Source organism: Danio rerio, chromosome 4 (genome assembly GCF_052040795.2).
Source record: "Danio rerio strain M-AB ecotype USA chromosome 4, GRCz13ab, whole genome shotgun sequence".
NCBI lineage: Eukaryota > Metazoa > Chordata > Actinopteri > Cypriniformes > Danionidae > Danio > Danio rerio.
The window spans coordinates 26812739-26839253 of record NC_141024.2 but is presented as its reverse complement, the minus strand read 5'-3'; the positions used below and the strand labels follow the sequence as shown (position 1 = coordinate 26839253).

The window sequence follows — 26515 nt, the reverse complement described above, 5'->3', positions numbered from 1 at the left end:
CTGGGAAAACTGCGGCAGGAAAGACAAGAAGGACAAACGACGTGATGACAAACAAAGGTGTAATGGTAGAATATATAGTCCAGATAATCAACAGTAACACAGAACAGATGAGATGACGGGTCAGTGTAAGTGTTCCGGTGTATGCGCGTAGGATGTATGAGAATGTAGTTCTTCACTGGAGCGCTGCAGTGCCTACAAGTCCTAGTGCACTACAGCGCCCTCAGGTGGTCACTGACGGATGTGACATTACCCCCTCTCTAAAGAGCGGCTTCCAGACACTCCCAGAGAGGGGGGGGGTGGGGGGTGGGGCAGAGCAAGAACACAGGGAGGGATGGGAGGGCCAGATCAGGGCAAGTCTGTGCTTCAGGCGCCCCGGCAAGAAGCCAGGGTGCGGCCGGGGAATCCGTCCCATAGAGTGGGGAGGACCACCAGGGAGGGGCGGGAGGGATGATCCATGGATGATCCTGCAGGAAACACAAGACAGGAGTTCTTAGGAGAGCCGGGTGGAGAGGCAACTGGACAGGAGCCGGCGGGACTGGAGGCAGCTGATTCTATCCGTACACAGCGGTCACTGGCATTCCCCGCCCGCCGAGTAAACAAAGGGGCGGGGATGCCGGCGACGTCACCACGCACCCCGCCCCTTTGTTAGACGATGTGACGGGCGGGAACTCGCGCCGGCCAGAACCAAGGTAAGCTGTTCCCTGCCTGCCACTTAGCTACCTATCTGCAGCCTACCACCTACCTAGCTACAGCCTGCATCTTATATATATTATAGGTAGATACAGACTGGTACAGACTGATGTGACTGGAGTGGGGTGGGGGTGTTTTATTTATAGATATATACGCCTTTTTTTTAGGTGAGGGTATGGAAGTTTTGAGTGAGTCTAGACAGGTCTAGACTTGATGATCTTCTTCAAGCCATACTGAGGGTCTCAACTGCTTCCGCTCTAAAGACAAATGTGGTTCAGATTTGTGAGAAGAAGCGCTGTCAAGTCTCTGGCAGCAAGGAGTAGGCAAAAGATGCCATGTTCAGAAGAACTGTTCATAATCTTCACTCAATGTTCTATTAATCTTCAGGAAACTTCATGTTCAGAAGAAATAATTAAAACTGTTAATAATGACATTTGAGGACTTTTTTTTTTGTGAAATCCCTTATGCGGCCCAGCCTCAACCAGACTTTGCCTCCTGCGGCCCCCAGGTAAATTGAGTTTGAGACCCCTGCTTTAGAGTTTTCATCGATGGGCGTGTCCGTGGCGGCCTTGCAAACTTTGACAATTCGCCACAAAACAGGAAGTCGTTATAACTCAGGCATGCATTATCTGATCTGCCTCGAATTTCACATGTTATGTTATTTGAACGCTCTAGCGATGATATATTGTAAAGATCTAGAGATTTTGCAGAAGGGCGTGTCCGTGGCGGCATAACAAACCTCAACGCTTCGCCATGGAACAGGAAATGCTTATAACTCAACCACACAATGTCCGATCTGCCTGAAACTTCACAAGGTTGATCATATTCCTCTCCTGAACACATCCACATAACAATATTGAGTCTGTCATAGCACCACCTGCTGGCAGAAGGTAGTTTGGCTTGTAACTCGGCCCCACAATGTCCGATCTGCCTGAAACTTCACATGGTTGATGAAAGTCCTCTCCTAAGCACATCTACATAATTATATTGAGTCTGTCATAGCGCCACCTACTGGCAGAAGATAGTTTGGCTTATAACTCAGTCACACAAAGTCTGACCAGCCTGAAAATTTACATGGTTGATTAAAATCCTCTTCTGAAGACATCTACATGCCAATATCGAGTCACAGTCATAGCGCCACCTGCTGGCAACAGGAAATTACATATAACTCAGCTAAACAATGTCCGATCTGGCTAAAAATCCACATGGTTGATAAGATTCCTCTACTGAAGGCATCTACATGCAAATCTTGAGTCACAGTCATAGAGCCACCTGCTGACAAGAGGAAGTTTGGCATGAATGTTCGATTTTCTCAGGTTCTTTATATATATCGGCTTAAATTATTATTGTTCGCTGTTCTCTGTCATCCTGAGGCCACTGGGCGGCGGTGAGCCCGGGTGCGAGGTCCCTATCATCGCTGCTTGTTATTATTGTAACTACTGTATTTTGTACTGTTTTTGTTGTATGTTGCAGCAATATGGTGATGCCCATGACAAATTTCTTATCAAGGACAATAAAGTTTACTACTACTCGCTACTAGCCAACTAATAAATTCAGAAAAATTTAACAAATGATCCAGTCACACTTTATTTTGATGGTCCGTTTGTTGAATTTAAGTTACATGTTAAGTTGCATCTACATGCAAACTTATTCTCATTAGATTATAAGTAGACTGTTAGGTTGGGGTTCAGGGTTAGGGTAGCACATTTTATACTCAATGGTAATTCAAAGTGATTTACATAAAGAATATAAAACTATCATAAAAAAATAATCACAGTAATAACAGATTATTATTTTTTATTTTTTTTTTTATTTCTTTATTTTTCAAATTAATTGAGTCACTTAAGAACAGAATAAGGGAATTTTTATTTTTTTATTTTTTTTTTTTTTGATGGGGGGACAACCCTTGGATGGGAGGGGACATGTTCCTCCCGGGATTTACACCCATGAGTTCGCCGCAAAAATCAAAAGCATGAGAATAGCAAATATATCTGAATATCAAAATCAGGAAAACCGATTAATATTCAGCATATCCCAGATTTTTAAAGAAAATTTCTAGTTGTAACCCCATTTGTAATCTTTAACATTTTCAAAAGTAACTGGAATTTAATTACATATTTTTTTCTCAGTAACTGTAATGAATAATTGTTACTTTTTTTGTAATTAAATTACATGTAACTAGTTACTCCACAACACTGGTTAGGGTTAGTGTGAGATGGCACGTACTTGCTAAGTTTCTTATAGTCAGTTAAATGTCTGTTGAAGGAGCAGTATCAACAGATATTAACCGGACAGTCTACTAATACTTAAATGGACCATCAAAGTAAAGTGTTTACCAATGATCAGGATTTATTCAATGCCTGAATGCCTAACAATAGCTGTTTAAGCATAGAAATTACAGTACATATACATTTATTTATTTCTGTGTTTTGATACAGTAAGAAAAGCTTTATCCCTTGTTTAAATCAATAACAGACATTTTGTCATATTGCCTGGAATTATTGATTCAATATTTTTAATATTAAAATGTAAGATTTTAAGAATTAAAAAATAAAGATGAAGCTAGAAAATATAGTGTTTTATCGTGGCATGTTGAAATTACAGTATTATTCATTATTATTCAGGAATCAGTTAAACTGTGCAATTATTTCAACTGTTATATATGCTTTTATGATTTTTATGTGCTTGTTCTCAAACAGGCAGAGGCAGATAGGTAGATAGATATTCTGAGAGAAATTTTGTAGTAACACTGCATTGAAAAATGCTTATTTTTTACATGGTTTTATATTCATTTTTACATGTATTTATGTTTTATCTAAACTATATATAATAGAAGTGATGACTAGTTTTAACTTCCAAGTTTGTAAACACAAAAATATATTAAAATAGTATAAAAACAATAAAAGGCCAGTCATATATATTGTACAAGAGCCATTTGAAGTAGAATTTAGTTTGTTGGCAGAAATGTAGCATATTTATGATAATACATAAACATACTTATTAACAAAAAAAGTTAATAATATTGATGATAATAGTAATACCTTTACTAATTTACACGATCAAAAATATATTTTATTGTTCAAATTACTTAATTAAAATGAGCTGAAACAACACAATTCTTGATATTTCATTGGGACAACTTAATTTTTTATGTTCAATCCACATTAATTTGTTAATAGTGTTAACAAGTTAATTTGTGTTGGGAAAACATCAATGAATTGTGTGGAACCCTGGATTTTTTACAGTGCATGATAGGGCTGCACGGTGGTGCAGTGGGTAGCACTGTCACCTCACAGCAAGAAGGTCGCTGGTTCGAGCTTCGACTGGGTCATTTGGCATTTCTGCGTGGAGTTTGTATGATCTGCCTGTGTTAGCGTGGGTTTTCTTCGGGTGCTCCGGTTTCCCCCACAAGATATGCGTTATGCTCTCAAAAATGGATCATGGCTTTAGTTGGTTCAAAAAATGTAACTATGTTTAAATTAAACAATTCACTTATGTTTATCTATTAAAACCAAAAGAGTTGTGTTGGAAAAAATAGAAAAAGTATGTTTTTAATTTTAATGAAATGGAGTTGTGTTGCTTCTGCAGTACCACACTTTGGTCAACAGGTTAGTTGTTGTTTCAAAACAACAGAGGAAGTAAGATTTAAACCACAACAATCGCTCTCATTATATGGGAATCAAAAGAGAAAGATTACAGTGAAAATTTAGAAAAATGCTGTGCAATATGTTCAATGCACTGAAAAAATATGGGTGATTTTAACAGTAAAAGTCTGTACAGTCCACAGTGAAAATCTGTTCAATAATTAGCAATAATCGCCATACACCCTCATTCACTAGTCCCTAAATTAGTCGATTAGTTTATTCCACTAGACAGAGTGAATGACCACAATGAGTGAATTCAGACAATGATGAACAGCTGCTGTAGACAAGCTCAATCACTGAAGGAAAGAACAAGACATAAACACGTACAGACACCGCCTCACACCAATCCAACTAAATTAAAACAGAGGATTAAACACCTCCATTAAATAACAGCATTATCAGCTTCACTGATTACAGTTTGAACACATTGCTGTCAAATCTGCTGGAATATTTGATAATTAACAGAGGTTTATACTTTTTTTTCTGTTGACCTCACCATCATGGAGATCAGAGGCTGCTTCAGTTGGGCTCTTGATCCTGCACTTTTCTACCTTAATGTTTCTCTGACTGTTATAGCAATGTCTGTAACTCATCAGATATAGCAAGGAAGGCAATGAGAAAATATTCTGTACTGAATTATTACACATATCATTTCTGGAATTTAATAAGTTAAAAATATATAAGATATAAAAAAAAAAGAATTGTGAATTTATATCAATGCTGTTTGGAACAATATTACAGGCTTTTCATTGAGGGTCAACTAATAAATAATATAGAAAATAAATATAAAAAATTTATAATTAAAATGTCTTGCACAAAACCTGGAGAGTTTCAACAATGCCTTCAGACACGTAGACATCAAGAATCAGGATTTGAACCTCAACCATGGTTGCTAAAAAAAAAAAAAAAAACCTGCATCATTCATGGGTGCCAGCATAGTACACAACTCCCAGCATGCATTGCAGCATAAATAAATTATGTAGCTTAAAATTATTACAATCGTTTTCTCTGCCTTTAGTTTATGTTGTTTTTTGGGTTTAATATTTCAGTAAAGAGTTTTGTATAGTTCTGTGTTGATTTTTATTAGATTTTATTTTTTGTTTGTCACCATTGTTGAGATTCAAAGACTAATTGTTGATGTCTGTGTGTTTCTAAGTGCTGCCATACAGCAAACATTCTTATTGTGAATGGTGTATTTAGAGCTGAAACAACGGTGATTTCATTTACCCATATAGTTCATTTCTTACATCAAGCTAACAAATTATTCAACAAACACAGAAGCAGATGAGGGAAGTTTCAATACCTTAGTTAATCTTATCAAACTGATTCTTATATAGTTTTGGCTTTTCATGCTATGCAGAGAAAGGGAAGGACACAACTAATTATAGCAATCAAATATGAACTAGTGTTGAAATAAGCAGCTGAAGAGCCCAACTAAAGCAGATGCTGACCTACATCATGGTGACTTCAAAAGAACAACAGAAATGTCATGAAGACCTTTTGTCCACATGACAGAAATAAAGTCAGAGCTCAGTAATGAGTGAAGCTCCTGATGTTAGTGGAGTTGTTTAATGATCTCTGCTGAGATCTTCATTTTTATTGTGTAATTATTTTGATTATTATTATTTTATTTAGAGTTTTAATTTCAGTTGATTTCATCTTTAGTTTTGGCTGTAATTTGTGTTTTTCTTTCCTTCAGTGATTCTGCTGTTAACAGTTGTTCATCAATTCATCCTTTTATTAGACTCTAAATTATCTGATTAATTTTATCACTGCCTGAGTGTTTAACCCTCTGTAGTGAGGACACTAGTGAGGAGTTTGCTCTAGGATTTAAGGGGTTAAATGTGTTTGATGAAAAATACAGACTGTGAAATGTATTTGATGTATTTGTATATGGATTTACAAATTTACAGTAGATTACTGGCAACAGCTGTCGCCATTTTTCCGTAAATTTAACAGATTTTTTTAACAGTGTAAATAAATTAAAGCTAAATTATAAATTTTGTGTTGATTGAACTAAACAACATTACCTTTATATAACTAACTTAAGTTCACTCAAATAAATATTCTTTCTTTAAGGTAACTTAACTCGGTTACGTGGAACCTGTTGACATAAAAAAGTTAACTAGAGCCAACATATCATTTTTTTTGAGTGCACTGAGGAGGATAGTAGCGTCTGTGTTCAAGTCCAATATAAGGATAGCTGATGTTGTGCTGCATCTTATTTTGTTTGAAAGTAACTGTGGTTACTAATGAAGTGAAAATCTGTTTGCTAAGTGTACATACATGAACACATTGCATTGAATGACTTTACGTTTTTGAGAGCTAAGCTAGGTTTTTGTTAACTGGGCATTGTATCAGTTGATGAAATGCAGTTATTTTCTGTAAATTTAAACAGACCTATAAAACTTCCGTATTTTTACACAAAACTCTTGGCAATCACTGCTGGTATTTTTCCGTAAATTTAACGAATCTTTTAACATTGTAAATAAAGTAAAGCAAAATTATTAATGTTGTGTTGATTGAATTAAACAACATCCAATTACCTTTACGTAACTAACTTAATTCACTCAAATAAGTATTCTTTTTTTAAGGTAACTTAACTCGGTTACGTGGAACCTGTTGACATAAAAAAGTTATTTAAAGCCAACATATCATTTTTTTTGAGTGTAGGTGAATTGAGTAGGCTGGGTAATTGTAGTGTATGTGTATGAATAAAAGAGTATTGGTGTTTCCCAGTATGGGTTGCAGCTGGAAGGGTATCCGCTGTGTAAAACATATGTTGGACAAGTTGGCAGTTAATTTTGCTGTGGTCACCCCAGATTAATAAAGGGACTAAGCCGAAAAGAAAAATAAATGATTGAATGAATGAATGAATTAATGATTCAAATGATTTCTATTAATTATTTAATAGCATTGGTGATATTTATTTGAATAATTTCATTAAATTATTATAATAATAAAAACAAGAGCAACAACAACAATATAATGACTACTGTTATAATGAAAATATTAAGTACTTGACAATTTTATAGCATTATATTGGGTTTCCATAGTTTTTTATAGCAACAATAATAATAATATTATAACAACAACCCGATAATGATCATGATGATGATGATACATTACAAAATTACTTAATTATTATCTAAATCATAAAGAGCTTTATTGTATGTAGAATTAAAGAGCTTTAATTCCATGTATGTGTACACATACGAGGAATTTGTTTTCATGACCAAAGCTTCCAAAGTAAAGCAGAATGTCAGTGACAGCATAAAAACACAGCTAATAAAGGAATTTTATAAAAAAAGAAAATAGAAAATACACTGTAAAAAATGCAGGGTTCCACATGAATAATTTGTGTTTACCTAACACAAATCGATTAAGTTAACGTTTTTAACAAATTTATGTGCATTGAACATAAAAAGTTGTCTCAATGAAATATTAAGAATTGTGTTGTTTCAGCTCATTTTAATTAAGTAGTTTGAACTTGCAAAAAAATATTTTTGATATTTATTATTTTATTTATATTTATTTTCTTATTCTTATTCTTATTCTTCTTATTATTATTATTCTTATTCTTATTCTTATTATTATTATTATTATTATTATAATGTTTAAAAAAAAACATTTGCAATTGTTAAATTTATGTTTATAAATGCTGGTCCTGTTCAGTTATTTTATTTTAAAACCCAGCCGCTCTCATGCGACCTGATTAACCAGTAGAGGGCAGCGCCATAACAAAGACTGAGGCCAATGATGCGTACAGAAGCGCTTACAAACTGAGCTTTGTCTCTCACTTATTCGCCAGATTACATCCGAGAGGCCAGATTGAGAGGGAAGGCCTTACAAAATTCATTTGCATTGCGGGAAGACGCAGAAAACCAAGCCGTGATGAGGTGATAAAGCCAAGAATATGAAGCCAGACAGCAGCAAAGACTTGGCGGAGCTGAAGACGTGCGTTAAGAGTGATGGAGGTACAAGATCTCTGGATCCCCTATAAAAACCCCTAAGATTTCTCCCGTTGGGCCAGACATATATGTAGGATTCCCGCAATATTAATAACAATAACAAACTCAGCCATTTGCAGAACAGGGAATGAGAGGAGGATTTGATGCACGCGTGAAAATCGGATGCCGCACCGCCGCGCGATGGAAATAACAGGATAACGGGATCCAAGCGGCTTTTTTCTACTGATGGAAGCGGCACCAAAATAAACGGGCCAGTTGCGAGCACGTGTTTTTTTTTTTTTTTTTTTTTTTTGACTAGTCGGTTTGTGGCTTTTTTTTCTTGCAATACATCGGCGGGATGGTGTCTTTGAGATGCCACAGGAGCAAGTATATTTGGGCCACTCTGGGGGTGCTGGCGTTGTTGTGGCTGTACATCTTCCCCGTATACAGGATACCCAGCGACAAGGAAATGGTGGAGGAGGTTCTGCGGCAAGGACAGACATGGAGCAGGAACCAGACCGCGGTGGAACTGTACAGGTATTTTAGTGCGCAGGCATTTTATCCAGGTGCATATTTCATCAGCGCTTGCTTTCTTATACTGTCGAAGCCATAACAACCTTGGTATTTTCTACTGTTTGAGTTTTTAAAAATCACGTTCATTCATTCGTGTATTTAATCACTGATGACCCTGTGACGTGGTAACAAATAGTAGTTCATTATATCCATTTGTAATGAGTAAACTGTAATAAGCAATAACATAATCTCGCCCTCGCCAGTGTTGCAGAGTACAGACATCTCCTAAAACCGATTAATGAAACACGCATGCGCGCAGGATTGTTTGAAACGCTATCTGGCCCCGCTCTGAACTCCAGAATGGCTGTTTGTGCCATAATGGTGATGGTTCTACAAAGTGAGCTAAATTATATTATTCGAATAGAACGAAGCGATTTAATTGTAAACACATTCAATCACTTACTTCCAGCTACTTTAACGCAAAGTAATACGATTGTAACGACACGGTGGAAAAGATTATAGGCCTATTAAAATGCTAGGTTTATGTTATATTACGAATACGTAATGTAGTATTTGCTGTGACCACGACTGCTTTCTGGCATGTATTACCTAATATACACTGAAAACCCTTATAAGTTGACTGAACTAAATTGAGTAAACTCGTTTCCTTAATTTAATTAAGTAATTGAGTCTCCCAAAACTTGCATATTTAAGTTTAATTAACTTGCCAGTTTTGTGTACTATACTTTCATAGCCATTTATTAATTAATTTTTTTTTATTATGTTGAAAAATTATACCTGAAGCCATTTGTTTTCTGATGTTGATTTTTAGTCACAATGTTATTCTAACCAATTGTCAATTTCAGGAAGAAAAAACGTTTTTATTTGAAACTTGCACCTTGCATTGAATAAAAATGTTCTTGTTTTCGCAGTCCTTATCTTTTCGAATTATCTCATTGCTCATGCGTTTTTTCTTCTTTTTTCTTTTTTTTTTGCCAGGAAGCTGCTGACAGATTGCTGTAACCCAAAGAGGATGTTTGCGGTTACTAAGGAGAATTCGCCATTAGGCAAAGTCTTGTGGTATGATGGCGAATTCTACCACTATCACACAGTCACCAATGAGACCTACCCCATCTTTGTACAGGTACAGCCTTTCATAGGAGTCAGAATAAGTTCTGAAGCCAAATTCAATTAACTTTTTGTGCCTGTTTGTACCTTTTTAAAAGGTACACACTATGTACTTAAAGGGTCTATATTGGTACCTCAAAAGTACATATTGGTACCTACAAATTTTAAGAGGAACACTTTTGTACTTTTTAGGTACTAATATGTACCCTTGAGGTATTAATATGGACCTTTTAGGCACAAATGTGTACCCTTCGTAAAGGTACCACACAGTGACAGCTTCCAAACCTTTATTTACGAGAGTGTAAAATATACAGAATATACAGTACTGTCTTTAATGCCACTAATATTTAGCTGTGTCAGTAGGAAGTTTACATATTCCAACCTTTTTTTTTTCATTAATTATAATAATCCATTGCATTTTTGTAAACACAAGGACATTCTTTGAACAGCCAGAACTCCCTTAGTAAACTCCTTTGGTCTTTTAGTGATGGTGATCTGATATCGTTATCACTAAAAATTGAAATGCTGATTGTTTATATAAAATAGTTAAAGTCCTATGTAGGTTTTTACACTAACCTGAATTCACACAGGTAAATATATATTAAGTTGTTTGCAGAAAAAAATGGAATAAATAAAATAAATAAGAGTGTGGAAGTGTAAAGTGAAGCAGTTGGTCCTGTTTTTTTTCTTCTCTTTTTTCCGCCCCCACTCTCCATGAGGCTTAGCACAGCACAGTTTTCTAAAAATAAACAGGCATGGGAGAGACACCCGCATGGGTCCTGATTGTCCTGTACTGGGCACCATGCCGCCTTTCAGTCGCAGTGTTCCTCCTACACTGTCTCGTTACCCACGCTTATTGCTGGTGGACACACAGACGTGCAACTAAGCGTCTCTACACACTCCCACCTCACTCATTTGATTGTCGACTAAGAACTAAATGCTCACAGATTTATTATATAAGCCACATCATTGATTGGTATAGAAGCTGTAGGAGGAGTTAAACAGGCAGTCATGTAGTAGTAAGTGTTGACCTTCAGTGGAGACAGAGTTTAAACACTATTGCGTAATAAAGTGCCATATTCCACAATCTGTGCTTTTACCTCAAAAAAGATTTTGGTAACACTTTAGAGTTATGGTCCTTTAGTTATGTATTTAAAGTATGAATAATCGTGTAAAGCATTTATTAATCATACTTTAACATTAATGAAGAAGAAGAAAAATAATCTGTTTTATTGCCAAGTGTGCTTCACACACACAAGGAATTTGTTTTGGCTACAGAAGCTTTCAGTGCACATAAAGTCACAAGTGACACCACAAAATAAATATGAAAAAAAGCTGATAAACATTTAACAGAGATGCAGTTAATCAAAAAGATCTAGATGTTGAACTGTATGTACATATTTGTTATAAATATACATTGTTATTAACTAATGCATTATTAATGCTCACAGTTAATGCACTGGGAGTTAACATGAACTAACAGTGTTTAACTTTAACATTAAAGTTAATGAAGATGAATAAACACAGTAATAAATGTTTTACTTATTTGTTTATGTTCAATACACAAACTAACTAATGCACCATTATTTGAAATTGTTACCAAAATCTCACCGGTATCTACGGGGTCTTAAAAAGTTTTAAAATGTCTTTTAGGCCTTATAAAGACTGAAATATTGTCTCGTAGGTCTAAAATCATTTTAAATGGATCTTAGTGTTCTTTGTTATGTAAAGCTACCCAATCGATCCACCATATATATATATATATATATATATATATATATATATAATATGCATGTATATAACTAGGGTTGACACATTATTTAAAATATGTGGCTAAGAAATAACTAATTAAAATTATTTTTATTTATTTTTTTTTGATAGGGCAAGTACATTTTTTTTTTTGCTTCTGGTCCATTAAAAATCTTTAGCATTTAGCCCTATGTAAGTCTAAAATGTAATTCTTCATGGTCTTAAAAAGTCTTAAATTTGACTGTGAAACCAGCAGAAACCCTGTTTCAGAACTCAAAACTTTCTTGTTGTCTTGTTATAGTAGAATAACCTCTTTTATTTCTAAAGGTTAAATACATTTGTAGTTTCTCAGTTCATGACCCCCTTAAAAAGATTTACATTTAGACATATTATCAAGGACAATCATACAGAATTCCATCATTTATGTTCAGACGGACACGCATGTGGCATACTGACTGTAATTGATTTTGATAGTCATAATTTCTTTGCAGAAATCCCTGTTATGCTTTTTTTGTTGTTGGTGCTGATTTTTTCATGGCTACCAGATGTTATTTGACGCAATCCCACTTTGACGGACGTAAGCATAAGCAACAGTAACTGTTTTTCAAACTAGGTGCCAGACATATGAATGAAACTGTAGGTTTAGAAAAGCCACATAGAATGGGGGAAGAATATAGGTTACACTATGTTATAATATTCCTTGTGACTGCATAACTAAAACCAGGTGTATGACAACAGCTGCAGCTATACGGTATATGCAGAAGAATGCAAAAGGACTTTTCATTTATCAGTAACCTAGGTCAAGCTATTCCAGAGAAATGTATGCAGTTACAAAAGCGAAAAGTTTAAGTTCTGTTTTTTTTTAATCACAGACCTCCACTGCCTGATTTATATACAATATAAAGTGGGTCTCAGAATATGCAAGAAGCACTACATTAAATTAAATTTTTCCATCTTTATGTCTTTAAAATTTGAAAATTTATTTTACCCCAATATTTTTAATGGAGTTTCTGCACTAGCCTGCTGATCCTGATAGTATTTCATCTCGTTTTACACTTGATCAACTGATTTGACTGATTTTACACTTAATTTAACTGATTGTATTTTAATTATATAATAACATCAATGCTTTATAAGCAACCGTATAAAATTGAAAAAAAGTCACAATAACTGTTCCTTGGAGGTTTATCAGTATGGGAAGAAACACTAGCTGTGCATATACCACATTATTTAGTTTATCAACTCTAAAGACAGTGTTGTAACAGAGAAATTTCAAACTTGTTAATCTTTAACCTTACAATCTTTTTTTGCAAGTTTTATATATTTAACTGCTGTTTTTATATAGACCATTTCAATGTGGTTATGTCATGAACAATTCCTGCATGTTATTAAACTATTTCATAACTGTAACAAGAGGCAGTTCAACCAAAACTTAATGTTAAAATAGCTATCATAACATTATCAATACGTGGTTCTTTTTGTATTCTCAGAAGCTATAGAAATAAAAATGTAAATCAGAAAATACTTTGGGACCATTGTTTTTGTTTACATCCTTCAAAATGGTTTATAAAAGAAGGGTAAAAGGAAATATACACATGGCTATACATGCTCTTGGCTTGTAACTATGCCGAAAACTCAAGAAATAAACTCATATAAATCAGGTCACCCTAGTAATGGTGTATCAACACCCTGTTTGAATACTTGTCTTGTTTTGTAGGAAACCAAGGAAAATACTCAACTAATGCAAAAGAAGAATGTCTGATAGTAAGAATTTAATTATATATAGATGAAAATGGGGGCAAGTGATTCAATTAGATCACTAAGGAGTGAGAAAAAGGGTGTTTTAATCTGTTTGTTTTTTTTCTCAGAGGTTCACCACTCTGAATCACCTGAATATCAAAGCAACCTTGATTTGAATATCTATTCAACAAAAGAAACAAATGGAAATTTACTGTTTGTTCAATGTCATACCCACTTGTGTAAAACCCACTGTTTTGTGTTGCTAGGATACACCATTGCAGCTTCCTCTAAAGAGGTGTTCTGTTGTGGGTAATGGAGGGGTGCTGAAACATAGTGGCTGTGGAAATGAAATTGACCGAGCTGACTTTATCATGAGGTGAGATTTTTTTTTCATGTTAATGAATTCAATTGTTCAGTAAAGGGCTGGTCAGTTAGGATTACAGGGATCTTTATATGAGCTCTGTGTGATTTTTCTCTTTTCAGGCAGATATTTCTGATATGCAAGAAGAAATAGAAGCTGGGATTTTTGGGGTTCTCAGGTTAGATGTTGGCCAGGGATGGGCAACTGTGGGTAAACGCTGAAGGGCCACTGTCTTGCTAAGTTCAGCTCCATTGTTAATCAAACACTCCTAATATATAGCCTTTGTCTTTAGGATTGATTGATTTGAGATGGAAAAATGTCTCAATTACAGTGACCTCCTTGAACCAGTGTTGACTACCTCATATCATCTTCCTCTGTGCCCTTTTGATTAAGCCTTAGACTCAAGTGTACTTTTTCAGTTTTTGCAGCTTTCGAATTACACTCACTTGCAGATAATGAAAATTGAAACACAAGGACAATGTTCAGCAAGGCTTTTAGGCAACCCAAGCTCATTCTGGAAACGTAGGCCCGCGGACGTTTCTGGAGACCGCTATTTACGTGGCCGGAGGTACGTAAGACCGCGTTTAGTTTTTTTCGAGCGAACACTGCGGGGTGGTGTGACGCCGCTCCACCCCTCCTCTTCCTCGCCTCCGTGTGGAGGGCTTTCCCGATGCAACCAGTTTGTCTGCTTACCTGACGTTACCTGCGTCGGCGGAGCGGAGGCCCCGGAGGAGGAGCCGGAGCCGGCCGCGGGGACAGCGACCGGGATCGAGTCCGGGGAACAGCAGGTTCCGGAAATCAGGTAAGACGAAAAACGGAATCCGAAAAATAAAAGCGAGAACGCGGCGGGATCCGGAAACGCGGTCAAAATCGAAGACGAGGGCTTTTGCTTTTTTTTTTTTCTGAACGGCTTTTGCGACCCGTCGCTCGGGTTTAGGGAAGGAGGGGGAGGAGGAGGAACAGGAGGGCGGCCAAGTCGGCCGATCCGGCGGCTTTTCGCGCAAGAACGGCGCGCGCTCCCGAGAGGCACCCGAGACGCGAAAAAGCGAGCACAGCGGCCTCTCGCGGATCCACGAAAACAAACACCGCTCGAAAACGTACTTCCCGGGACGTAAATCGTGGTCCGCAGAAACGTCCGCGGTGCTACGTTTCCACAATGAGCCCGGGTTGCATTTAGGGTGCTTTTACACCTAGACATTTGTTTCAGAACCTTGCATGTTTCTCCAGTTAGCACGATTCGTTTGGCATATGTGAATCCAGCAATCACGCTCAGATCTGTGCCAAAACAATCTGTTCGAGAACGCCTGAATGAGGTAGTCTCATCTCAAATGAAACTAACTCTGGAGCAGATCGATTGTAGTGAAAAAGCAAAAAGATCTGAACCAGGCTATATCACATTGTATTATAGATATGTATTAAGCATATATATCGCTATATAAAGAGAAAGTATATGAGTTGGGAGGGATGTCATTCCTACTGGTAAATGTGCATTTCATATCAAATACGAAAGTGAAAGCATGTTAACTATTAATGAGAGCTGTTTATACATCAGGAAAATTGACCGATCAGCAGTCTTGGTTTATCTGTTATCTGTATCAACATTCAAAATAAATGCACAGCTTTTAATGTCTTATTGCTCATCGTCATAAATTAAAATAAGAATGCATGACAGATGAACGGGACTTTGCAAAATAAACCATGAAACTCTGATCAATGTGACGAGAGAGTTTACTCGCACATGACTTGCTTTAGCTCTGTTGGTCCGTTTAGAAAATTTGCCATGTGAAAGTAAACCAGATCAAGAGCAAAGTGCAAAATTGTAACAATTTTAATTCATGTTTCGGAAACATAAGAATCAATCCACAGGTGTGAAAGCACCCTCAGTGAAGATTTGCATGTCAAGAAAGGGAGGGCCTAGAACTGAAACTTGAGAAACCCCATGATAAACTCAAACAGCTCTTGTGTCCAGAGAATCCTGAAGAATCTGCCCAAGAAAAAAGACTGAAACCACAGAACAAGTCAGGGTGTATGGACATGATTATATGAGATTTGCATTGTTAAATGCATGAAGACAACAAGAACAGAACATCAGAAATTTACACTTGTCAGCCATTAAGTCACTTGCAGCCAGCAGATGGTCTCAGTCAATTGTTTTATTGCCTGTATGATATTACTGACTAGATTTTGCTGTTACAGAAAAGCATAGTTCAGACTAAGGCTGTGCAATTAATCTAAATCAAATCACAATTGTGATTTAAAACGTTGCGATTAAGCTGAGATTTGAAAAATGTATTATTTAATTTCCCCCGCCCAGAGCAAACGCGTGCATGTTGTCTGTGTGACAGTCTTACTAGATAAATTAAGTGCACACACTTTTGTTCTGCGCAATCAGAATTGAGTAACCAAACTATGTGGAACATAGAAACACAAAAAAAACAAATAAACAGTAAGGAGCGGACGAGTGGGATGATGACGTCTGGTACTTCAGAAGCATTAATAGACGATTTAGTATTAAAGAAAAACATGACATCAGTAATATGGGAATATTTTGGTTTCAAAGTCACGAAAAATGTAAGTTTATTGTTTTGATAACTTAATGTGTATTTTGCATGCATTGACGGATCGCAGTCTGACAGACTGTAATGTAAAATATAGTTTATTATTTTATCTTCATTGTACAGTTATATATAGATGCATTAGTTCCAGAATTTTAAAGCAGTTTACCGATTTAAATGCTTCTTATTGGATATTATGTCATTCGATGTGACTATTGAATGTGAGCTTAGGACCTATTAACTACGGTTTGCTTTAAGAACATGTTAACAAATTTATTCACAAAATAGCTAGTAGTTACAAAGCCCCTAGTGTGGACTTTACCTTCCAGTTTAAGAAAAAACTTACAAAAAGCTGGTGCAAATGACTCATGTCAAAACACACTTCCTCTCTAAAGGTAGGTGCCTTTTAATGCAGTGACCAAAGAGGGTGTAAAAAAAATTATCTAAATGTAGGATAGGAGATATACACTTCCGTCTCACACCTATTTTTGCCTTTTTACCACAGTACTACAGCTGTACATTTAACGTCATGATATTTTATATTGCATCTTGGATAATTATTTTGTTTTAAAAAAATACAAGCTACAGAAAGACTTTTATCAGCCATATTAGTTTGCTGAGTGTTCTGTATTTTTATAATTATTATAATTTTGTTTGTGTTATAAGCTACACTATGTGCCTAATTGAGTTTAAATTGTTTACAGAAAGGTAAGGTCATTTTATTTGTGCTTACTGTTTGGTCTAGAAAAAAACGAGTAAGTTATTTATATCTTTTCAGTTCCCTATTTAACTCTCACTGCATTTTAGCAGTAAAAAGCTACGATACAAATTATTGCGCTAAAGCTTGACTACAAAATCAAATCGAAATCGAAAATTTTCTGTCAAAAAAATCACAGTTAGATATTTTCCTCAAATCGCACAGCCCTAGTTTACACTAAATGCCTAGGGAGGGACACAAAAACAAGGAGAGAGTCTGTAATATTTTTGACTGCTGTCGTCAAATAGTGTTGACTATTTTGTTTTGAGCAGTGGGGCAATCTGAGCCTACTTATTATGCAGGGAAAGTTGCAAGTCATGAGAGATGTGATGATGACAGGAGCGAGAGCACTGGAGTCTCATGAAGAAGAACAGAATAGATCTGGTCTAGGGGATGGGGGAAGGGAAAATAAGAATAGATGAATTCCTGCAGGCGGTGGCTGGTTGTGGGTGTGTGGTATAGAAAAATGGTCGCTGATTGATTCTGTGAGGTGTAATAGTGGTGAGACAGAGAGAAGGAAGAGGACAGGGATTTATAATTAAGTGGTAGAGCTAGGGGTATAACAGTTCATGCCTCTGTTTTGAAGTTGTGTTTTCTGGAACCAGTAGTAAAAAAAGAATAAACAATAGTATTAATGCTTTTTCTGTTGTCGTTCTCTATACAAAGATCAGTCATGGCACATTGAAAAGTTCAAAACAGCATTTATTCATAGATAACTACATTAGATGTCGCCTGCACTATTGGTGTCTATTGGAAGGAATGCGTCAATAGAACAGCCGTTTCAGTACAGGGTAGCACTCCTTTAAAATGAATGTGGGACCAAGGTAGTGGAGAACTGACCATCCAGAGATAGAGATATGTAAGCATTTAAGCATACATGTTTGATCATTCACCCACCGCACAATGTTCTCCGAGTGCAAATACAGACGAGTGATCCGCTTGATGAATCAACTGATCTTAGTGGCTTTGAAACAATTCATTGTACGTACATTTGTGTTTGCAACCAGTGAAGAATTGTGAACTGATCACCTTCACAGCCAATCACAGTCATTTCTGTTGAGCACTGGTGAACACTATGGCAAATCAGTGGTTTATGAACGCACTTAGCGGCTCTTATATGTTAGCGGGAAATTGACTTTTTTAAAACTTCAGTATTGGGACAACACTATTACAGACAGTGCTACAGAGGACTGCATTGTTTTATCACTCACCGGGTTACATATAGTAGGCTGAAGCAGGGAAGCCCCCACGGTGTTTACCTGGTGTCATAAACTGGAGCCTAGGAGGACATTTAAGCATTTTATTTTTATAGAGATTATGATTTTTTTATGCCTAATATGCTTTTAATTGCTTAAATTAAACTGAACTGAAAGATATTAAAGTGACGTTGCTATGTTTTCAGTGCTGATCCTATACTTTTAGGTTTCTCCCCACTACAGCCTTGCTTTCATTCTTTAAAATGACGGCCTTGTGAAATAAACGTATAGAATACACAAGACATATCACTCGTATAGCTTTGAATTGGGAAAAGTGAAACAGTCAATATGGTGAATAAAGCCCCGCCTTCTAGTACTGAAGCCAATCAGAGAACGTTAGACCAAGGATTCTCCAGAGGAGGGGCTCATACTAGACGTGAATTTCTGCAGATTTTTTGTGACTCAAACGTTTAGAAATTAAAAAAAGAGACAGTTGTTGTTTTATTCTATTGTCGTTTCCTAATATAAAAATTAATCGTAAGCTTTTCAAGCTATTTTGGAGAATTTAATGTTTCCCCATTCAAACAGAATGCTAGAGCATATTGCCCAAGCGGTGTATTAAAGATGGCCACCAAGTGAAAGGACTTGCCTTAAAGGCACTTTGGTAATTAGACAAACTGTGTGCTATATATAATTTTGTGAATATTCAATTATGTGTTCTTTACAAAAACTCTATTTTGTGTATTACATACCAAAAAATCCCCTTAAAATTCCTGTACCATTATTTTTCTTGTAGCAATATGTGTATTGTTACACTCCCTACCAAAGTACAATCCACGTACGGAAGTTGGTCCTCTGGAGGGCCACAGCTCTGCACAGTTTAGCTTTTTACCCTAATTAAACTAATTGAGTCCTTCAGGTTGTTTTAAACCTCCAGGTAAATGTATTAAAGCAGGATTAACTAAACTGTGCAGGGCTGCGGAGTTTGACACCTCTGTTCTAAAAGCAAGTTGTTTAAGTGGAACAAATAAATCCCAGAACTATTGTTAATCTTTTTGATGCTTCGTTAACAAGAATGCTATCTCATGAACAATCATCTGACAGTCCTCACTCTTTTTTTTTTCTAGATGTAACCTTCCTCCTCTGTCTAAAGATTATACTGATGATGTTGGTACCAAAACACACCTGGTGAGCGCGAATCCAAGTATTATAGAAAAGAGGTAGGTGTCTTTTCACTTTTTTGTTGTTGTTGGGAGTTTTTATGATAGATTTACTCATTCTCTTTATTTAAATCACAATACCAACATTTTAGCAGTAGTACCCAAAGTCAGTGGAAACAATGATTAGGGATACATTTGCATGACACAGCATTTTATTACTTTGACTTTAAATGCCTTTTAGTCATTCTCTCACAGATCAGTGTTTTAGGATTCTGAAAATGCAAACTTGGATTTCAGAATGCATGTTTTGGTGCTTTGTTTTTTAATCCTACCCTTTAAATTCCAAAATTTTCAGTTTCATAGGGTTCTTTTACAGCATCGATAATGAAGATTTGTAGATTTAGTTTAACAACAAAACAGAAGAAAAAAGCGTTATTCCGCCAAGGCTTTTTTACTGCGGTGAAGTTTCCATATTCACTTTGGTTCATTTTTGAACAATGACAATCTGTGACGCGGCCCCTTACCAACTAAAGACATGATCTTGCAGGTCTCTTTCATTCGCAATTTCATGAGGCTTGGCTTTGGACTAAGGGGAGGGATTGTATTTAAAAGATACTATGCTAACTGGTTAGCGTTTAGGCAGATCACCTACTGTACTTTTAAGCTACTATTAGAGTAGATAATTCTAGTTTAATAGTTAATAGTTTTTAATTGTGTCATTTGAGTATTTAGACATTCTTTAGACATTCCATTTGAAATCTGTTTATTTATCTTTTCAGTGTGTTAGTGAAACATCAGATTAATCTTATTGACTTATTTTCTTTTTATTTATTACTTTGTCCTCCTGCAATACTCTAGTTTCTTTCTAACTCCTGTACCATGTTTGTATGGATTATTGCTTTCCATTCCAACATTTCTATGTCTCTTTCATATTGGTTTACATCATAATGTATTCTGTTGTATCCTGTGTGAAACAGCTGGAAACTGTTTGTGGTTTCTGTGGTTGTTAGCTGTGTGAATTATGACAGGGTATTTTGATTTAGGTTTAGTCTTAGTCTTTTGATCACATTTTAGTCTTCTTTATCATTTTAGTTTTTGTCTAGTGTTAGTCGACTAAATTTTATAAGATTTCAGCCAACTAAATCTACTCTAGATTTAGTTGACTAAAATATGATTGATTTATTTAAGTGTAATTTAAATAAAATATTGTATTATTATTATTATTATTGTTTATTTTATTTGGCCAGGAGATCACATTGAGACTGTTCTGTCTCTTCTTCCAGTAAGACCTGGTCAAGACGGTAGCACAAAAAGATCACAGAAAACAATACCACAAAATAACAAAATCACCATTCGTGAAAAAATATTATAGGTATCCTTTAAGACCTTATACAGAAGATGTTTAAAGGTACTCAGAGTTGGATGTATGTCAAGATTAAGCAGATTTTGTAGATTACAAGCCTTAGGAGCATAATAGGAAAAAAGCATATTTGCCAAGTTTTGACAATACCCTTGGGACTGTTAACCAAACACAAGAACCAAATCTAGTGAAGCTAGGCCTACTAAATCTAGTAAATACATCTGCATTTATTTATACAAAATATTATAACTTAAAATTAAATAAATCACAGTCATTGAAATAAACATGCCATATAACTTTTTTCATAGAAGACCAGAGCTAAATATGCATTGTTTATTTATATCATAAGTACTATGTCAGATTATATGTCAGCAATCAATCCACTTGTAAGAACAGTCAGTTAATGAAATGCAGGATTTTGCAATTATTTTACACTCTTTATTTCAACATGGAAAACTCCTAGTCTTTTTAACCAATTTGTTGAACAGTTTCAAGACATTAAATTAAATTTGAAAGGACTTAAAATAGTTTAAGTCTACTTTGCAATGTTAGTCTATAACAGGCTTTAAGGCTGTCATTGGTATTACAGTACATGGTGGTCAGCTGTATAGCACTGATTAAATAAGGAGAGTAATGACATTTGACTGACAAATGATAATGTCTTGTTTTGTAAAATGTGCACTCAGTCCCATGGGTCTGTTTACTTGCAAAGAAGAATTCAAAAGTGACTGTACATAAAAAATAAAAGTGCGCTTCACTTCAAGGGCCTTTTATTTTTCATGGATGTTGAATGCGACTCCCTGATACAAGCACATTATAGCGCTAATAGTAAATAATCACATCGTTAAATGACGTCCTGTAGGTACTTAGGAAGCAGTTTTTGTGTTGTGGTATACTGTAAATGGCTGCTGTCATTGCAGATGCAGTCAGAAAATGTAAACCTAATGCGAGTTAGCTCAGGGATTGATAAACTTTAGCTGTAGCTAAAATGAAACACATTAGAAAACAGCTCCTCATGAAAATCAATACCATGGTCATGATGATTTAAGACATACTGGTTTAAATTAAGGAAAGCAACAAAAAATATTAGCATGTCAATAACTTTTAATGTACAATCTAACAGAGTCAATAAGGTCAGCAAGAGGCTATACTATTTCAGTTAAGCAAAATCACACACTTAGGTAAATAATAAATATTGAGTTTACCTTTGTGAGAATTTCGTGAGGAATTCCTGTCATGATGATGTCACTTTAGATTTGTTTATATTAGCTACCTTTCCTCCCAACTCTGTTTGCACATGGTATTTTTTTGTCTTGACATGAGAATCTTCTGTTCTTTTTATATCAACTGCTGCCATTTCATTGTAATCGCATCCCGCATCTACTATGAATCAGTTACTTCACGCATCACACACCAATTCCGATTAGATATATATTTTTTAAAAACATCCCTCACTCACATTTTAGTTTTGTTTTTAATACTTAATAAATGTCAGGTTTTTTATTATAGTTATCGTCATCAACATTTGTTTTAGTCTTGTTTACTTAGAAACTTGTTTGTCACAAAAATGATGACATTTTTTTTGTGAACCAAATTGTTAGCTTGCAACCGAACCAGAAAAAAAACATGATAGAATAGTCAGAAAAGAACACGGTACCCTCATGGCAGAGTTAATTATGTCTTACTCTTGAGGGATGGATATTGACCTTAAGTGGATTATCCCTTTATCGCCTGCATTAGCTCTCAGGAGATCTGTCACGTGAGATCTCTCAAAAAAATTATTTAATATGCTTGTGCTCTGTAATGCAATGATTTGTTGACTCAGCTCGACTTAATTCTCTAAGTTTTGTCGGTGCAATATCCTAGTGGTAGCGCGTCGACATGGTGCAGTAGCACGTCAGGGTATCCCATGTTTGAATCCCGGCCCGAGGACCTTTCCCTACCCTACCTCTCTCTCCAACTTCACTTCCTGTCTAAATACCTTCCTATCTAATAAAGGCAAAAGGGCCAAAAATAAATCAAAAAAAAAAATTCTCTAAGTTTTTCAACCTAAAATGTTTATGTGATCAAGTTAAATGAACCCTAACTAACTATTTTAAATGTAAAAATTGCTACATTGCGGGTGATCCTAACAGTTATCAAGTTAGCAGAACTTTGTTCGTTGAAATATAATAACTTACGTATAAGTAAATTTAGGAAACAGAACAGACAATGAAATACATTAAACATTTTATTTAAAGATTTTACCTTTAATTTAGCAATTACACACAATGTAATTACAATATAATTGTCTTTACAAAGAAATCTTTTACAAAGACATTTTCCTTGAACAACAATTGTCCTTACAAACTAATTAAAGTCAAATTAATCTTAGGTGGGAAAAAAATACAGCAAAACTCTAAAATACACATCTAACACAAGTGTTTATACTTAATTAGCAAGAAAAAATGTGGGATCAAACAAGTTACTGTTGACTAACCATTGCTTTGCTCTTTTTATCAGCTTTCAGAACCTACTTTGGTCCCGCAAATCTTTCGTAGAGAGCATGAAGGCCTATGGTTCCAGCTACATCTACATACCAGCGTTCTCTATGAAGCCTGGCACTGACCCGTCATTACGAGCATACCACGCACTCGCAGACTCCTCCTCCAATCAGACTGTCCTCTTTGCTAACCCAGATTTCCTTAAAAATGTTGGCATATTCTGGAAAAACCATGGCGTTCATGGCAAGCGATTATCCACAGGGTTATTCTTAGTGAGCCTAGCCCTTGGCTTATGTGAAGAGGTGACAGCTTATGGTTTTTGGCCATTTTCAGTGGGCCTAGATGAGCGACCTGTCAGCCACCACTACTATGACAACATTCTACCATCCTCAAGATTTCATGCCATGCCTGAGGAGTTTCTTCAACTCTGGCATTTGCATAAAAGCGGTACATTGCGGATGCGGGTTGGCAGTTGTGCAAAAGAGCGGATGGAGTTAAAGAGGGAAAAATAAATAGAGTAACCCCAACAACAAAAATAGCCATCCTGCAACAGGCATGAGAATACTTTAGGTTGTGAGGTGATACTCAACCCCCAAGGTTTTGGTGTCTAGTTCTTTTGGTGTCTATATGCTTGAACCACAACTGCTACCAACACACCCTTTCTTCTGTTTGCCAAGGGACTGTTGTAAAGACTTGCATGTGTTCCCAACCTCATGTATGCACTCAGTGGAAGCTTGTTCTGTCCTTTTATTGAAGATGTGGGGGCTCAGGTGTCATGTGACAAATTTAAACGTCAGTTGATTGAAGGAGGGGCTGCTTTAAATCATGTCTTAATAACTATAAATGGGAAACCAAAGCAATTTAGCTTTGGTCATTTTGAATATTTTTTGTGTTTTTAGTTAGTTTAATCCTGAGATGGGCATTGAATGTAAACATTACAAGAAGGAAAAAAAGGCCTGTTTTATGAGTTTGATGCTGGTTTAAAGTGAAGGCTGTGGTTCATGGATTATTGTTTGCTTTTTTACTTTTAACATTTGATGAATTGGAGTATCTACTAAAAATGCCTTGTGGGTCTGGATCTGTCATGAAACATATCCCAGATATGACTTTATCGTGCTAGGAGTGGGACAGTCATACACTGAGAAAGTGTATTTAATTTTGAGGCATACATTTCATAGAGAAGAGTGAAGTTTGTGTGCCAATGGAAAATGTGTTATATCTTCTGGGAGACTCCATTTTAATTCGTATTTGTGTTATTGGTATGTGTTTGAAAATGAGTGGTTTGTGGGAAGGAGCCCTTCTGATGTTTTTGAAGAGGCACCAATCGTAGAGTAAACATTTTTTGCCTGGTTAAGGTGCTGGACACCTTGTCCTTGACATGTAAATAATCAATCATCAAATTTGTTACTGTTTCCACAAGAATCATGGTTTCTCTGAATGTAATGGCAGCCGTTTTGATAGGCTGCCAAGTAACTTGTTTTTTTGACTTGTTATGTGTTTATTTATTATTATTTTTTAATTCAACTGCACACAGGGAACTTGGTTGAAATCGTGTAGGTGCTAGCTGTACACATGCACTGTAGTTTAGATGTAATAAACCATTACTGACTAAGTTTTAATAGGTACAGTTGGTAGGAAAGGTGCACTATAATGATGATTAACGTCAGTACTTAAAGGGATAGTTCACACAAAAATTAATATGAAGTTTATTGACATTTTTTTAGCTAGTATGTTTTGAGTAAAACTAATTGTATAAGCTGTTTTGTGCATTAAAGTAAACATTGGCAAGACCTACTGTTGATGGTTGATAGAAAACTTAACCAGGTCACATTTCACCTCAGTTACATTGTTATAATTGCACAACTTACAAGAAATATTGCTGCATAAATGTTAAATGCTTTTTTTGTTTTGTTCTGTTATTTTTCTTTTTACATTTTGGGGTGAACTATGACCCAGGTGATCTTAACTGTAATTGTGTGGACTCATTTGATTATCTTCAGAAAATACTATTACCATATTTTCACACTTTAAGCCAATGAGTGCCTTTATCAGTATTAAAAAAGGCTATGGACAACTTTATCATGAACCAGTTTTTTATCCCCAAAACGCCAACGTAACCTCACAGAATTAAGTATTTTCAAACCAACACTGATGTGCAACCCTACAGAAAGACTTTCATTTATTTTGATTTACGATGTGAAATTAAAATCCTTGATGGGAGTTTCAATAAAGCATGCGGTTGTAGAAGGACCAATGTACATTACTGTCATTTTTTTAACATTGCTTAATTGCCAGAAGACCACATCTTTAGCGTAGATTAAAGATCTGATCTTTCTTTTTTTGCACTTTTTTTGTGCTGTTCAGTATTGTGGATGAGTGAGGTTGTAATTTGTGTAAGTAGGCATGCACGACTGTGATATATAATTGTTTTTTAAACAGATTTTTGAGCAAAAACTCATTAACTGTTATGTATTTTATGTTTTGCCCTTTGAGCCATATGAGGGTGCGTGCCCTACTGAAACTGAGCTTACCTCAATTGTACTAGTCACTGTTAAAATCATTGACAAAGCTCACAGGAGCTTGGATTTTAGGTATTTAAGTATGTTTTAGTCCACTCTGCTGCAATTGTGTCCTATCATGTCAGTCTTCTAGGCTCAAGCAGTTGGTTGATGGTGTTTGTACTTGAGCATGTCAAAATCCTCTAACAGGAACGAGTTTGAGCATTTTTTACATGCCACATGGGTTATGTCAATAAGTTGAAAGAAAAAATTGTCAGAAATAAACAAAACACTGCTTTTAAACAATAAAGACATTCTGTCGAGTCTTTTTTTGCAACGTGTGAATTGTATTTGAATTAAAGGAGTTGTTTAATTCTAGAGCTGCATGGTGGCACAGTGGGTAGCACGTTCGCCTTACAGCAAGAAGGTCTCTGGTTCGAGCCTCGGCTAGGTCATATAGTATTTGAAATATGCTTATTCTAGTAAACTTTACTTCACTACATTTCCTAATGTATTTTTCACAGATTTTAACCTGTGATAGTGGTGTTTAATTCATAAAAAAGCTGAATTAATTTTTTTTTTTTTTTTGTATTAACATGTATTAACAATTTTTATAACATTTTAACTGCAGCTTAACATGGATGAAGTTTTAGTAAATTGAAAGTGCTTTATTCCTGGTTTCACAAATATTGGACAGCTTAGTCCAGTTCAGTTTAATGTAAATGTCACTG

General features: G+C 35.7%; 1 protein-coding gene across 2 annotated transcripts; it reads left to right on the top strand.

Annotated features, from left to right (window-relative positions):
* Nucleotides 1-8273: 8273 nt before the first annotated feature.
* On the top strand, nucleotides 8274-26094 carry st8sia1 (ST8 alpha-N-acetyl-neuraminide alpha-2,8-sialyltransferase 1). Of its 2 annotated transcripts, NM_001327841.2 has the most exon segments (5): nucleotides 8274-8821; nucleotides 9797-9941; nucleotides 13681-13790; nucleotides 19411-19503; nucleotides 23306-26094. In NM_001327841.2, coding segments are annotated over 5 exon segments (1020 nt in total). In that variant the 5' UTR covers nucleotides 8274-8642; the 3' UTR covers nucleotides 23799-26094.
* The last annotated feature ends 421 nt before the right edge of the window (nucleotides 26095-26515 follow it).